Raw genomic sequence first — 15,561 nt, 5'->3', positions numbered from 1 at the left:
GTGTGAGTCATTTTAATGAGAGTGTAATGTGATGTGAGTAAGTTTCAAACTTTCTGAAAGTAAGTTTCTGTAATCTTCAATAAGTATGTTATTTGATAGCTTTTATTTGGTGTAACCTGTGATGTCAAACTGTCACTTTTTGACATTTAGCAGACGCTTTTATCCAAAGTGATAAAAGTAAGTTGTGTCGGCTAAATGTAAAAAAAAAAAAATGTAAATGCAGCCTGCGAAGTTTCTAGCTGTCACTCATGCCTGAGAATCTGGGGGGTGTTCCATCAATGTCGCTAAAGTAAAATCCAGGCTTATCTTTTATGAAGTCTTGTGAGAGTTATCAAAATAAGCCTGGATTTTCCTTTAGCGATGTTGATGGCATACCCCCCTGGATGTGTGCTTTGGGTTTTTAATGTATGCGCCATATATATTTCTGTATTTAAAGATGGGATATTTATTCTGTGTATGTTATGTTGGACAACACTTGGTGTGTGTGTGGGTCTACTGCGCTGGCTACTGAAGCAGTGTGTGTGTGTGTGTGTGTGTGTGTGTGTGTGTGTGTGTGTGTCTTTCTATATTTTCAAATAAAAGATTGTACAACAACTTGGTGTAGTTTCAGATGTGAAAGCCACACAATTCCTTTATCAGAATAGAGCCCGGTGTTTGGCTTTGTGTTACTTGAATGCTATTTTGTATTATTATTATTATTATTATTATTATTATGATTATTATGTATTAGCTTCCTGACTACCGTCTGCGCAGGCGCCGTGTTCCAAGACTCGCGGGTTTGCATCGCCAAAACACGAACAATTCTTAAAAAAAAAAAAAAAAAAAATCCTAGCTAGATGTATGGAAATGTTTGAGTGTGTATAGTTGTTCGTGTCTTGGCTGTGCAGACCTGTGTGATGGGTCTTGGAACACGGCGCATGCGCAGACGGTAGTCAGGAAGTCGACCCATCATCAGCTGTGTGTGGATGTCATGGATGCGTCGAGCTGAACTTCACCAAAGTAAAGTAAGTAACATTCCCGTTCCTCTGCGTGTGTGTGTGTGTGTGTGTGTGTGGCCTCCCGAACCCTCACCCTGCTCGGCGGAGGCGAAGTTAGTCAGGGTTAGTTAGTCAGGGTTAGTTAGTTAGGGTTAGTTAGTTAACAAGAGCTAACAGCAACACTCTCTCCTCATGTTTACTGTGTGAGACCGGAGTCAAGCTTCGTGCACACCAGGTCATTGCGTTGCACGGAAGTCATTCATCTCAATGGGGCAGTTGCGTTGATCCGTTGCGTTGCTCTGCATTGCGTTTCTTGTCCGTCAGGGTGCGGTAATCAGTCAAAATATTTCAGCTTTTGCGTTGCGTTGGGTCCGTCAAAACAACCGGAAGTAGTTTCTTGACCAGCGCTTTCGCCTTTAGATGTAAAATCCGCCATTGGCGAAAATCTTTAATTTGGCTCTACAAGTGTTAATATGTCATTTTATGAAGTTTTTATATGTTTTCAGGCGAGAAAGTAACCATATATATTCGCAAAATGTATTTGGTTTATCAAAATAACCAGTTTATATATCTAATCTGACGTTTTTTCCCCCACCTCTGTGGGAAACTTCGCTAGCCTAGCTAAAGGCTATCATGTATCCTGGGCTTATAAGAGATGATGTTACCCACGTAGGAGCTCATTTTCTATCTAGTCTCCAGACTGGGTACTGAATAACCAGTCACTATTCACCTTATACAACTACTACTACTACTACAAGTGTAGTCTACTACTGTTCATGTTAAATCCGTGTGGAGCTAATGCTATCATAGCGTCTCCACAGGCTAGCAAAGATGGCGCCGTTAGCATCACAGACACTATGATAACATCCTCCGTAGTATCTAGTCTATCTCAGTCACAGACATGTTCAACAACAACACGTTTTACAACAAGGAAGGGATACAACTAATAAACATGTTAACTCACTATTCACCTTACATATGTATCAACATGTAGCTGTATCAGCATGTAGCTGTATCAAACTTTTGGTTGGCCAGAGACGGCAAGAATCAATTGCTCCTCTATTGTTAAAACTTTTTGTTCAAACTTCCCCCGCTGTGCACACATGTTGCGTCTGCATCGCATGCGACATGCGTCAAGCCCATCCCACCAGGTTGCGTCAGAACGGTGGGTCACGGTTCGCGGTGTGCACGAAGCTTTAGCCAGCTAGCAGCGTTGCCTGGCTGTGGAAGAAGCTGCGCATGCGCACAGCGTTGTCCCGTGTAGAACCATAGAAACCAACACAAACTAGACGTTTGCTGTTTGTTTTCAAACGAAACAATCAAGTGTTGCTTGACTATTAGACGAGCTGAGTGAGTATGTATGTTGTGGGCTTAATCCCTCATATCCCCCCTGTGAAAGAGGGTTAGGGTTAGGGTTGATGACAGCACACATTCGGACGTCACGTGGCTATTGTGACTGTCCTGGGGCCGCTGGCAGGGTGGCCAGATGGGGGCGGGTTACCGCCGAATGGGCTACTGGGGAGGGAGGGAGGGGAGGGAGTGAGTGAAGGGAGTCATGGCAACAGTAGATGAAGTGAAGGGAGGGAGGGAGGCATGGATGGGAGGGAGGGATGGAGGGAAGGGAAGGGAAGGGAGGGATGGATGGAGGGAGGGATGGAGGGAAGGGAAGGGAGGGATGGAGGGAAGGGAAGGGAGGGATGGAGGGAGGGATGGAGGGAAGGGAAGGGAGGGATGGAGGGAGGGAGGGATGGATGGAGGGAAGGGATGGAGGAAGGGAGGGAGGGATGGATGGAGGGAAGGGAGGGATGGATGGAGGGAAGGGAGGGATGAAGGGAGGGAGGGAGGGAAGGGAGGGATGGATGGAGGGAAGGGAGGGATGAAGGGAGGGAGGGAAGGGAGGGATGGATGGAGGGAAGGGATGGAGGGAAGGGAGGGAAGGGAGGGATGGATGGAGGGAAGGGATGGAGGGGAGGGATGGAGGGAAGGGAGGGAGGGGTGGAGGGAAGGGAGGGAAGGAGGGAGGGGTGGAGGGATGGAAGGAGGGAGGGGTGGAGGGAAGGGAGGGATGGAGGGAAGGGAGGGATGGAGGGAGGGGTGGAGGGAAGGGAGGGAGGAGTGGAGGGAAGGGAGGGAGGGGTGGAGGGAAGGGGTGGAGGGATGGAGGGAGTGGAGGAGGGAAGGAGGGAGGGAAGGAGTGGAGGAGTGAAGGGAGTCATGGCAACAGTCGATACTGACCCAGCCATGTCTCCTCTTTCTTTCTCAGGCCTGTGATTCCCTCAGCAATAGGTTGTGGGTTCGATTCCCGCTGGGGGACCGTGTATACTGAAACATGTACGCACTCGACGTTGCAATGTGGAAGTCCAGTGATTCCCACAGCATGTTAATTGGCTCCCCCCAAAGTATAATTTGTGCTCAGTGAGTAAAAAAAACTTTAAAAACCATAAATGATACTTTGAATTTAATATAGATCATGTTCTTTGTTGGTTTGTGAGGATGTTCATACACACTTGGTAAGATGTGTGTGTGAAAGAAGACCACAAAAAACAGCAGTGACTGCTCTCAGCTGTTTAACACTTAAAGACCTAGACACCATCACCAGTTGTAGGTTGTCTGAAGTGCAGTGCTACTATGAAAATTCACTAGAATGCAGGAATTGAGAAAAAAAATCTCAAAATTTTTCACGGGAGGGGGGGGGGGGGGGGCCGAGTCGTTCCCCCAAAGTATATTTCATTTCTGCGGGAATCACTGAAGTCGCTTTGGATAAAAAGCGTCAGCTAAAACTGGATTTAGCGGTTATAGACTGGGTAGGCTGTAAATGGTCAATCCCATCTGGCAACCCTGGTGGTGATGAGTTTGGCATCAGCCCGGCGTGGCAGTGTCAATAGGACTCACCTGTTGCTGCCTAATGTGAAAAGACATGCTGTCGACATAGTACTTTTTTTAAAGTGCTGATTTGTGACTCTCACCTATTATCAAATCAAAATCAAAGTAAAAATCTAAGTGTATTTGTCAGGTACACAATATGGAGTGGAATGAAATGCTTTAGGGGCAATACAACCAACGCCTCAGCAACGCAACAGTGAACCATTAACAATGCAATAGTAATAGTAGTAGTTAGGGATGTCCCGATCCCACTTTTTCACTACCGATACCGATACCGATACCTGGGCTTCGGGTATCGGCGATACCGATACCGATCCGATATTTGTATACATTTTTTGACCCCTGAATTTTTTTTATTTTTTTTTTATTTTTTTTTTCCTAACACCAGGGGAGCCACCCCTCCTAAATTTCGTTGTTTGGTACCTGTACTGTAGCAATGACAATAAAGACCATTCATTCATTCATTCATTCAAATACCTCCCCAGTATATAGTCCACACCAACAACAGTTAAATTAAAGACTGCCAGCCTTTATTAAAGCAACAAAAATAGTACTCTGCAGTACTCAGTGACCACCTCTCTTAAAACGACATGGACTTTGCTTTTGTTAATTTTCCATTCGAGCAGCATCTCCTCCATGGCTGCCTTAATGGAATCCCCAGTGTGTGAGCCACGGAACTCACGGGCATGCAGCACCGCTTTCTTGAAAGTAAAATCAGAGTCTATCCAGTGTGCTGTGAGACTCAACAACGACATTGGACACACGTCTGAGCTCCAAATGTCCGTTGTGAAGCTAATAGCATCGACATTCTCCAATAGTTTGGCGAGGAACTCACACACTTCATTGTGCATTTTCGGGATGGCATTTTCGGTTATATAATGCCGACTGGGCAAAGTATAACGCGGCTCTAGGTGTTCAATTAAACTCCGAAACCCCACATTCTCTACCACCGAAAGTGGTTGGTCGTCGAGCACAATAAACCGAACCAATTTCTCCGTTATTGCTTTTGCAATTTTGCTGTCTGGGGGGAGTTTCTCTCGCATCTCGCCAATGTTATGTTCAATAACGGAGTCGAACTCAGAGCTTGTAGTCGGAGCTGGCAACTCCATTTAATCAAACACGAGTGTAACACAAAACGTAATACGGCACATGTCGTAAAGCCCAAACTGTCGTAAACACAGACGTAACACAGACGCGGATCGGGCACGCGGATCGGAGCCTTTTTTTTTTCTGGTCCGATCTCCGATCCAGCATTCAGGACCAATATCGGGTCGATATCCGATCTCAGTATCGGATCGGGACATCCCTAGTAGTAGTGAATGAATGAATGAATAGTCTTTATTGTCATTGCTACAGTACAGGTACCAAACAACGAAATTTGGGAGGGGTGGCTCCCCTGGTGCTAGGAAAGAAAAAAAAAACGAAAAAAGAACAAGAAGGGAAAGGAGCTGGTTTACATAAATAAAGGCTATGTACACTATCCACTATACTATACTGTACAGATAGACGACTAGGGTTGTCATATTGCACAATAGTGTTATTGCACATTCATTTAAAGTGTCGCAGTTTGCAGGCTTGAAATGTACACATTTGTGCCTCAGCACTACACCTGATTTAGTAGTAATAATAATAATAATAATAATAATAATAATAATAATAATAATAGAAATAACAATAAGGTGGCATAGTAACAGCAGAAGAATCTCTGAATAAGTGTGTGTGTGTGAGAGTGTGAAATGTGCAATGCTGAACTAAGGGTGTGTGTGTGTGTGTGTTATTTATTATTTAAACTTTTTAATTGTTTTTTTATGGCATGTTTTTATGTAAAAGCACTATGAGTTTGCATTCACCTGTATGAATATGTGTATTCTATATCTATATAAATACATGTGTCTTGCCTTGCCTGTTAGTAATGATAAAGGTATCTGTTGGATGATCTGCTTTCAGTAACATGTGCACACATGGTTGTCTGTCTCAGAGTTCCTCCTAGGTGGTGATTGGATGCCTGCTGTTCTTCCCAGGTGGTGATTGGATGCCAGCTGTTCTTCCCAGGTGGTGATTGGATGCCAGCTGTTCTTCCCAGGTGCTGATTGGATGCTCTCTGTCTAGGATGGACAGCTGTAAAGAGATCCAGTCCTTCGACATGGAGACTCAGAAGCTGCTGAAGACGGCACTCAAAGGTGCGCCTCAGGGTCTCATCCTCAGCCCAATAGAGCTCTCAGGTCTTCTGCTAGCATATCAGCCCAATAGAGCTCTCAGGTCTTCTGCTAGCATATCAGCCCAATAGAGCTCTCAGGTCTTCTGCTAGCATATCAGCCCAATAGAGCTCTCAGGTCTTCTGCTAGCATATCAGCCCAATAGAGCTCTCAGGTCTTCTGCTAGCATATCAGCCCAGTAGAGCTCTCAGGTCTTCTGCTAGCATATCAGCCCAATAGAGCTCTCAGGTCTTCTGCTAGCATATCAGCCCAATAGAGCTCTCAGGTCTTCTGCTAGCATATCAGCCCAGTAGAGCTCTCAGGTCTTCTGCTAGCATATCAGCCCAATAGAGCTCTCAGGTCTTCTGCTAGCATATCAGCCCAATAGAGCTCTCAGGTCTTCTGCTAGCATATCAGCCCCATAGAGCTCTCAGGTCTGTTGCCAGCATATCAGCCCAATAGAGCTCTCAGGTCTTCTGCTAGCATATCAGACCCATAGAGCTCTCAGGTCTTCTGCTAGCATATCAGCCCAATAGAGCTCTCAGGTCTTCTGCTAGCATATCAGCCCAATAGAGTTCTCAGGTCTTCTGCTAGCATATCAGCCCAATAGAGCTCTCAGGTCTTCTGCTAGCATATCAGCCCAATAGAGCTCTCAGGTCTTCTGCTAGCATATCAGCCCAATAGAGCTCTCAGGTCTTCTGCTAGCATATCAGCCCAATAGAGCTCTCAGGTCTTCTGCTAGCATATCAGCCCCATAGAGCTCTCAGGTCTGTTGCCAGCATATCAGCCCAATAGAGCTCTCAGGTCTTCTGCTAGCATATCAGACCCATCGAGCTCTCAGGTCTTCTGCTAGCATATCAGACCCATCGAGCTCTCAGGTCTTCTGCTAGCATATCAGCCCAATAGAGCTCTCAGGTCTTCTGCTAGCATATCAGCCCAATAGAGTTCTCAGGTCTTCTGCTAGCATATCAGCCCAATAGAGCTCTCAGGTCTTCTGCTAGCATATCAGCCCAATAGAGCTCTCAGGTCTTCTGCTAGCATATCAGCCCAATAGAGCTCTCAGGTCTTCTGCTAGCATATCAGCCCAATAGAGCTCTCAGGTCTTCTGCTAGCATATCAGCCCCATAGAGCTCTCAGGTCTGTTGCCAGCATATCAGCCCAATAGAGCTCTCAGGTCTTCTGCTAGCATATCAGACCCATAGAGCTCTCAGGTCTTCTGCTAGCATATCAGCCCAATAGAGCTCTCAGGTCTTCTGCTAGCATATCAGCCCAATAGAGCTCTCAGGTCTTCTGCTAGCATATCAGCCCAATAGAGCTCTCAGGTCTTCTGCTAGCATATCAGCCCAATAGAGCTCTCAGGTCTTCTGCTAGCATATCAGCCCAATAGAGCTCTCAGGTCTTCTGCTAGCATATCAGCCCAATAGAGCTCTCAGGTCTTTTGCTAGCATATCAGCCCAATATAGCTCTCAGGTCTTGTGCTAGCATATCAGCCCAATAGAGCTCTCAGGTCTTCTGCTAGCATATCAGCCCAATAGAGCTCTCAGGTCTTGTGCTAGCATATCAGCCCAATAGAGCTCTCAGGTCTTCTGCTAGCATATCAGCCCAATAGAGCTCTCAGGTCTTCTGCTAGCATATCAGCCCAATAGAGCTCTCAGGTCTTCTGCTAGCATATCAGCTCAATAGAGCTTTCAGGTCTTCTGCTAGCATATCAGCCCAATAGAGCTCTCAGGTCTTCTGACGCTGGTTTTCTCTGTGTACCACATGTACAAAAGAAGAGATTTGGTGAGGCTGCATTCTCATTTTATGCACCCAGATTGTGGAACGCACTGCCAGTTTACATTAGGGATGCAACCTCAGCACATTATGTTAAAGTCAAGACTAAAAACCCATCTTTTTAATATTGCCTTTAAATGCTTAAGTAATTAAATGATGATTATATAATGATTAAAGCACTTTGAGCTGCAACCTTTGCAGGAAAAGCGCTATACAAATAAAGGTTATTATTATTAGGCCTATTATTATTATTATTATTATTCCAAAGCGACTTACAATCAATACATTTGACTAAGCAAGTGAATCATCAATCCACCAGTCGTAGCAGGAAGAGTAATCTAGCTCAGGCCAGGGGCTATTACACTCTGCTCTCTACTCCCTCAGCTGCAGCTATAATAACTCTCTATTTGATTCTATTATATTTACTGTTTTATTACTGTTACTGATATTGTATCTACTGTCCTTGTTACATTACGTTGTTGGTGTTGTGGCGCTGCCCTGCCTCAGGTTGTTTGTTTACTTGTATTCAGTCTGATGTTGTTTTGTGAAATGGATTAGAGTGAGTGTGTGACCGTCTCTCCCTCTCAGAGCCTAGTGCAGTGTGTGACCATCTCTCTGTGTGTGTGTGTGTGTGTGTCCGTCCCTGTGTGTGTGTGTGTGTGTGTGTCCGTCCGTCCCTGTGTGTGTGTGTGTGTGTGTGTGTGTGTGTGTGTCGGTCCCTGTGTGTGTGTGTGTGTGTGTGTGTGTGTGTGTGTGTGTGTGTCGGTCCCTGTGTGTGTGTGTGTGTGTGTGTGTGTGTGTGTGTCCGTCCCTGTGTGTGTGTGTGTGTGTGTGTGTGTGTGTGTGTGTGTGTGTGTGTTAGAGCCCAGTGCGGTGGACCTGGAGAAGGTGTCTAACGTGATTGTGGACCAGAGCCTGAAGGACGCGCTGTTCAGCAAGGAGGCAGGACGCATCTGCTACACCATCGCCCAGGTAACCACCGTCTCCTAGGCAACCATCGCCTAGGTAACCATCGTCTCCTAGGTAACCACCGTCTCCTAGGTAACCACCATCGTCCAGGTAACCACCGTCTCCTAGGTAACCACCATCGTCCAGGTAACCACTGTCTCCTAGGTAACCATCGTAGTCTAGGTAACCACCTCTGATACACCATCGTCTAGGTAACCACCGTTGTCTAGGTAACCATCGTAGTCTAGGTAACCACCTCTGATACACCATCGCCTAGGTAACCACCGTTGTCCAGGTAACCACCGTTGTCTAGGTAACCATCGTAGTCTAGGTAACCACCTCTGATACACCATCGTCTAGGTAACCACCGTTGTCCAGGTAACCACCGTTGTCTAGGTAACCATCGTAGTCTAGGTAACCACCGTCGTCTAGGTAAGCACCGTCGTCTAGGTAACCACCGTCGTCTACGTTACCACCATCATCGTCTAGGTAACCACCATCATCGTCTAGGTAACCACCATCATCGTCTAGGTCAGTGGTTTTCAACCCTCTCCTCGGGGACCCCCAGCCGCTCCACATATCTGATCTGTTCCACCACCAGCACACCTGATCCAACTAATCAAGTACAAACCATAATTGCTTTGCACTTGATTAGTTGAATCAGGTGAGCTGGTGGTGGAACAGATCACAGCTGGGGCGCCCCGAGGAGAGGGTTGAGAAATACTGGTCTAGGTAACCACCATTGTCTAGGTAACCATCGTCGTCAAGGTAACCACCGTCTCCTAGGTAACCACCCCTAACCACCATTGTCTAGGTCAGTGGTCTTCAACCGGGGGTCCGCGACCCCTAGGGGGTCCGCAGAGGTACTGCAGGGGGTCCGCCAATTTCTGTCATAATAATTGACAACTTTCACCAAAATAATCAGTGAGAATTAAAAAATATAACAAAAATGATATTGAGTAAGGTACAAGCATTAATAGGCAATAATAAGCTACTTTTGACAAAAACTATTTACAAAATAAATGATGCCCATGATTCTAGAGTCTAACATAACGTCAGCTGGAAAAAAAACACACCTGTCTAGCAAGCTAGGTGTTGGCAAAAACGCTGCAGTTCGGTCTTCATTGCGAAATTAACGTTAATTAATAACTAGCATAACGTTACTAATTTAGTTACTAGTTTGATAATAACAAACCCGCCTCTTTGCTTCTCTATGCGCCGCTATAGGAGAGGAACACAACGCGCTCCTTTACCATTCCGAGGTCAGATGGCTTTCCCGTGGATCAGTATTGGCGCGCGTCTTTGAATTACGCACAGCTATCCTCGAGATTCTGGTAGGCCAAAACCGCGCGGAGCTGGCTGCGCATTTCAATGCGCCCTCGCCTGATGTGAAATGCGCAATTGTTGATCACTTGGAGGCACTCGAAAGTCAATTTGAGAAGTACTTTTCTGAGACTGAGTCTTGGAGAAAGCACAAGACATGGATACGGTTATCATTCAAAGACAATGCATCCGATGGCTCAAACCTGACAGCCGCTGAGGAAGATCAGCTGATCGACCTAACCACAGACAGTACACACAAGAATGTGTACGAGTCACAGCCTCTCACCCAGTTCTGGATCCATTGCCAGAAATACTTCCCCCAACTGACAGCAAAGGCCATGGTGAGCCTCTTGCCTTTTGCAACAACTTATCTTTGTGAAAGAGGATTCTCCTCCCTCACCTACCTGAAGAGAAAATACAGTTCCAGACTGCAGCCTGAGGATGACATGATGTTCTGCCTGACAACCTCCACCCAGGAGGTAGGCATCCCTTGCTTCCTGAAGCTAAAAGTTTCATTGTTGAAAAATAATAATAATAGAAAATATAAGCCTCATCAAGAACAACAACAACAACAAAAACAATAATAATAATAATAACCAATCATAATTATGCATGAACGTTTTATCAATCATAAACATATATAGGCTAATAACCCAGTATATAAATAGATTAATATGGTGAAATAAAAGGTGAATGAAGTTAATATAAAAGTTATTATAGGCTTATATATATATTACATGTGGGGGTCCCTGTTCTGTTTGTCTCTCATCCAAGGGGTCCTTGGGTTGAAAAAGGTTGAAGGCCCCTGGTCTAGGTAACCACTCCTGAGAACAGTGAAGACATTTTACATGCTGTACAGCTGGTTGTTTCTCAACCCTGTTTTCTTATGTTTGTCCTCCAGTAGTAAACTAGACTAGGACTAGAAGATGGAAGCGTAAACTGGTTTTGTAATGAACTCAGTTCTCTGTTTCTAAAGCCACCTGAGCAGAGAGGCAGGAATCAGGACCGCCGTCTTAAGAGCCTGTTGACCTCCTGCTCTCTGTCTCCCCCTACAGGCAGTCCTGTTGACCTCCTGCTCTCTACCCCCCCTACAGGCCTCCTGTTGACCTCCTGCTCGCTACCTCCCCCTACAGGCCTCCTGTTGACCTCCTGCTCTCTACCTCCCCCTGCTGCTCTCTACCGCCCCCTACAGGCCTCCTGTTGACCTGCTGCTCTCTGTCTCCCCCTGCTGCTCTCTACCTCCCCCTACAGGCCTCCTGTTGACCTCCTGCTCTCTACCTCCCCCTGCTGCTCTCTACCCCCCCCCTACAGGCCTCCTGTTGACCTGCTGCTCTCTGTCTCCCCCTGCAGGCGGAGCAGAAGCAGAACAACGGCAGCGTGTTCAGGAGGAACCTGCTGAACCGTCTGCAGGTGGAGTTCGTGGCGCGGGAGGAGACCAGACAGCGCTCCCTGCAGGAGTGGGTGTGCTACGTCACCTTCATCTGCAACGTCTTCGACCACCTCAAGGTTCGTGTGAGGTGGGGGTGGGGGGGTGGGGGCGGGTGTGGTCAGGGGTGTGTGGGTGTGGGTGAGGGTGGGGGTACGGGTGAGAGTGGGGGTGGGGGTGGTGGGTGTGCTACGTCACCTTCATCTGCAACGTGTTAGACTACCTTAAGGTACGTGTGAGGTCAGGGTGGGGGGGTGAGGGTGAGGGTCAGGGGGGTGGGGGTGTGGGTGGGGGTACGGGTGGGGGTGGGGGTGTGCTACGTCACCTTCATCTGCAACGTCTTCGACTACCTTACCTTCTCCCTGTCCCTAAGAGTCTTTCCTCCATCCATACCTCACGTCCTCGTACCTGCCTCAAGGCCAGAGTTGTTGTTGTGGTGGTTGCGGTTGGGGTTGGGGTGATTGTGGTTGTTGTTTTCTTTTCTTTCTTTTTTTTTTTCGGGGGGGGTGGGGGGTAAGGTTTTTTGTAGTGTGGTAGTTCCACTCTTGTATATTTCTTTTCCGTTTTTAGAGACGGTAGAGAAAGACAGGAAAGTAAGGAGGAGAGGGTATCTAAGCAGGGCATGGACCGGATTCTAACCCATGCTAACATAACACAGTAACTTTACACATATTTCACAATATATTGCTTTGCTGTGGTAGAGAAGGCAAGAGACCATCTAGTGTTCACACATTCAAGCCTCTCTTTTTAATTGTTGTCTGTGAGCGGATAGTTCCTATTATATCAATTCTGATCTAGTTCTGTCTCAAACCATGCCGTGTTGGGTCCTTGAATCTGAAGGAATTGAGTCTTAAAAGTCCTTGAAAGGTGCTTGAATGTGACGTTTCAGAAGGTGTGGGAACCCTGATCTTGTCTTCCTGCTCTGACAAGTCCGACCTCCATCTTGTCTTCCTGCTCAGGTCAACAACATGCCCATGGTGGCGCTGGTCCACCCGGTGTACGACTGCCTGTTCAGGCTGTCCCAGCCAGACTCCCTGAAGAACGAGGAGGAGGTGAGGAGGGGGAGGTGGAGGAGGAGGAAGAGGAGGAGGAGGAGGAAGAGGAGGAAGGGGAGGAGGAGCGGGAGGAGGAGGGGGAGGGGGAGGAGGAGGTGAGGAGGGGGAGGAGGAGCAGGAGGAGGAGGAGGAGGAGGGGGAGGAGGAGGACATTGCATTCCACAATTTGGGAGAGGGAGAGAGAGAGAGGGAGGGAGGGAGGGAGGGAGAGAGAGGGAGGGAGAGAGAGGGAGAGGGAGAGAGAAACCAACAGTGTGTCAAAGAGAGAAAGAGAGACAGAGAGAGAGGGAGAAGGAGGGAGAGAGAGACCAACAGTTGTTATCAGAACCCATCTCTTCAGGCTACACTTTAACTGTCCCTTCTAATAATAATAATAATAATAATAATAATTACTTTTTATTTGTATAGCGCTTTTCCTGCAAACGTTGCAGCTCAAAGTGCTCCACTCATCATGTAATCTTAATTAAATGATTTAGTCATTTAAAGGCAATATTAAAAAGATGGGGTTTTAGTCTTAACTTGAACATATGTGCTGAGGTTGCATCCCTAATGTAAACTGGCAGTGAGACACAATCTGGAGCATAAAATGAGAATGCAGCCTCACCAAATCTCTTCTTTTGTACATGTGGTACACAGAGAAAACCAGTGTCAGAAGACCTGAGAGCTCTATTGGGCTGATATGCTAGCACAGGGGTGGCCAACCAGTCGGAGACTAAGAGCCCAAAAAAATGGTTGGGGTACCAGAAAGAGCCACATCATACATGCGGGCTCACAAAAGCTCTCACTCTCACACACACACACACACGCAATACATTTCCAATAGGCTATGAGACCAGTGTTGTCATTTCAGCAAAGGCCAAGGTATGGCAAGGTCTGAGTGGGGGGGTTTCCCCTCCTTGGTGGATTTTTTTAGCCAAATAAGTTGTGCAATAGTCAATTTTGGCGAGTTGTTTCTATACAATTGACTTATATGACATTAAGGTAATGAATAAAGGAGACAGCTACAGTATGTAGGTGGTAATCTACATGTTTCCTAGCAGGTGGACCTGGTTTAATCTCCTTAGAAACAAAACATTACAGATTTAGCTATTCTCAACTCTACATTAACTGCACTGTTAAAACACTAGTATTGTGAGACCTCACCTGTGTCCCTGTACTTGTCTCTGCTGCCCTTTGACCAAAAAAGGTCTTTAAGTCCATTTTCCTTTTCCCCCTGGTATAGCCTATTTGTGTTACAGCTCACCTATTAAAAGTGAGACGATTGACAATATCAAAACATGCTTGCACACACATATAAGTTACTCACACACAAGTTAGTGTTACTGGCCCCAAATTGGTACAATTATTACAGAAATTATTGAGAATAGAGACATTGTTGACATATGTAAACTAGCTGTTGTAATCTTTAATGTTTGCTAACTAGCTTGTTAGAGTTAGCTTCACAATCGCGGGTGACGTTAGGTCCGTTTTTTCGCTGAACATGACATGAACTTGTTCATTAATATGTTACATTTGAACCAACAGTATTATGGCGTTTATACCGTTTGTTTAACCCATCTGAATGAACGAGAATCATGGACAAGGTTTTAACATGAACGTTACTCATGGCTTGTTTATTGAGGAACCGATGTCCCGCTCCAGTGTTGCCAGATTGGGCTACATTTGGTCACACTGGACGGGTGAATTTGGCAGCTTTTAGACTGGTTGGGCTGGAAATGGTCAAATCCCGCCTGGCAACCCTGCGCTCCACTACAGCGCCTGGCTGGTGGGGTGAGATGGAGCCGGGAGGATGTTGAGTTACCGTTGTGTGGAGTGGATAAAATCACCAAAATGACACAACGTGATTCAGATTACATTTTCTGGGGATTTTATTTTTGAATCCAGGTATGGCGAGTGCCATATATTGCCATACCAAAACAATGTCTATCGAGACACAGAGAGTGAGCCACGCACTTTTAATGAATGGATTAAAGAGCCGCACACAGACAGGCAAAGAGCCACATGCGGCTCGCGGGTTGGCCACCCCTGTACTAGCAGAAGACCTAAGAGCTCTACTGGGCTGATATGCTAGCAGAAGACCTGAGAGCTCTATTGGGCTGATATGCTAGCAAAAGACCTGAGAGCTCTACTGGGCTGATATGCTAGCAGAAGACCTGAGAGCTCTATTGGGCTGATATGCTAGCAGAAGACCTGAGAGCTCTATTGGGGCTGATATGCTAGCAGAAGACCTGAGAGCTCTATTGGGCTGATATGCTAGCAGAAGACCTGAGAGCTCTATTGGGCTGATATGCTAGCAGAAGACCTGAGAGCTCTATTGGGCTGATATGCTAGCAGAAGACCTGAGAGCTCTATTGGGCTGATATGCTAGCAGAAGACCTGAGAGCTCTATTGGGGCTGATATGCTAGCAAAAGACCTGAGAGCTCTATTGGGCTGATATGCTAGCAGAAGACCTGAGAGCTCTATTGGGCTGATATGCTAGCAGAAGGTCTTTCAGATATCCACGCTGGTTCCGCTGCTAACCTCCCCCCCCCGCCCCCTCCCCCCAGGTTGACGTGCTGGTGCTGCAGCTCCACCGCATCGGGGAGCAGCTGGAGAAGATGAACGGGCAGCGCATGGACGAGCTGTTCTACGTGCTGCGGGACGGCTTCCTGCTGCTGGAGGGTGTGGGCAGCATGGCCCGTCTGCTGCTGCTGGAGGTGCTGGAGTTCAGGGCCGGGGGCTGGACCCTCAGCGACAGCGCGGAGAAGTACTACTACAGCTCTCTGGTCTCCGACTAGAGACACACTAGAGACACACCACCCAGACTAGAGACACACCATCCCAGAAGTACTACTACAGCGAGGTCTCTAGTCTGGGTGGTGTGTCTCTAGTCGGAGTAGATAAGAGAGATTTGATGTGTGCAATTGTAAATGGTTGTAGAAAAAAAATGAAATGAAAAGAAAAAAGAAAGGGGTTTAGTTGACTTAGAGGTTCATCTACA

General features: G+C 46.8%; 1 protein-coding gene across 1 annotated transcript; it reads left to right on the top strand.

Moving 5' to 3' along the window:
• Window positions 1–952: 952 nt before the first annotated feature.
• On the top strand, window positions 953–15,358 carry LOC308150838 (MIF4G domain-containing protein B-like; the record flags this gene model as incomplete). Its single annotated transcript, XM_080523628.1, has 6 exons — window positions 953–1,004; window positions 5,839–6,040; window positions 8,691–8,800; window positions 11,450–11,605; window positions 12,485–12,577; window positions 15,128–15,358. The coding sequence occupies exons 2-6, from the start codon at window positions 5,971–5,973 to the stop codon at window positions 15,356–15,358; spliced, it is 660 nt and encodes a 219-aa protein (XP_080379754.1). The 5' UTR covers window positions 953–1,004; window positions 5,839–5,970.
• Window positions 15,359–15,561: the final 203 nt, after the last annotated feature.

The sequence above is a fragment of the Nansenia antarctica genome (genome assembly GCF_963989245.1).
Source record: "Nansenia antarctica genome assembly, chromosome: 2".
NCBI lineage: Eukaryota > Metazoa > Chordata > Actinopteri > Argentiniformes > Microstomatidae > Nansenia > Nansenia antarctica.
The sequence above is the reverse complement of the archived record's forward strand: the minus strand, read 5'-3'. Positions and strand labels throughout refer to the sequence as shown.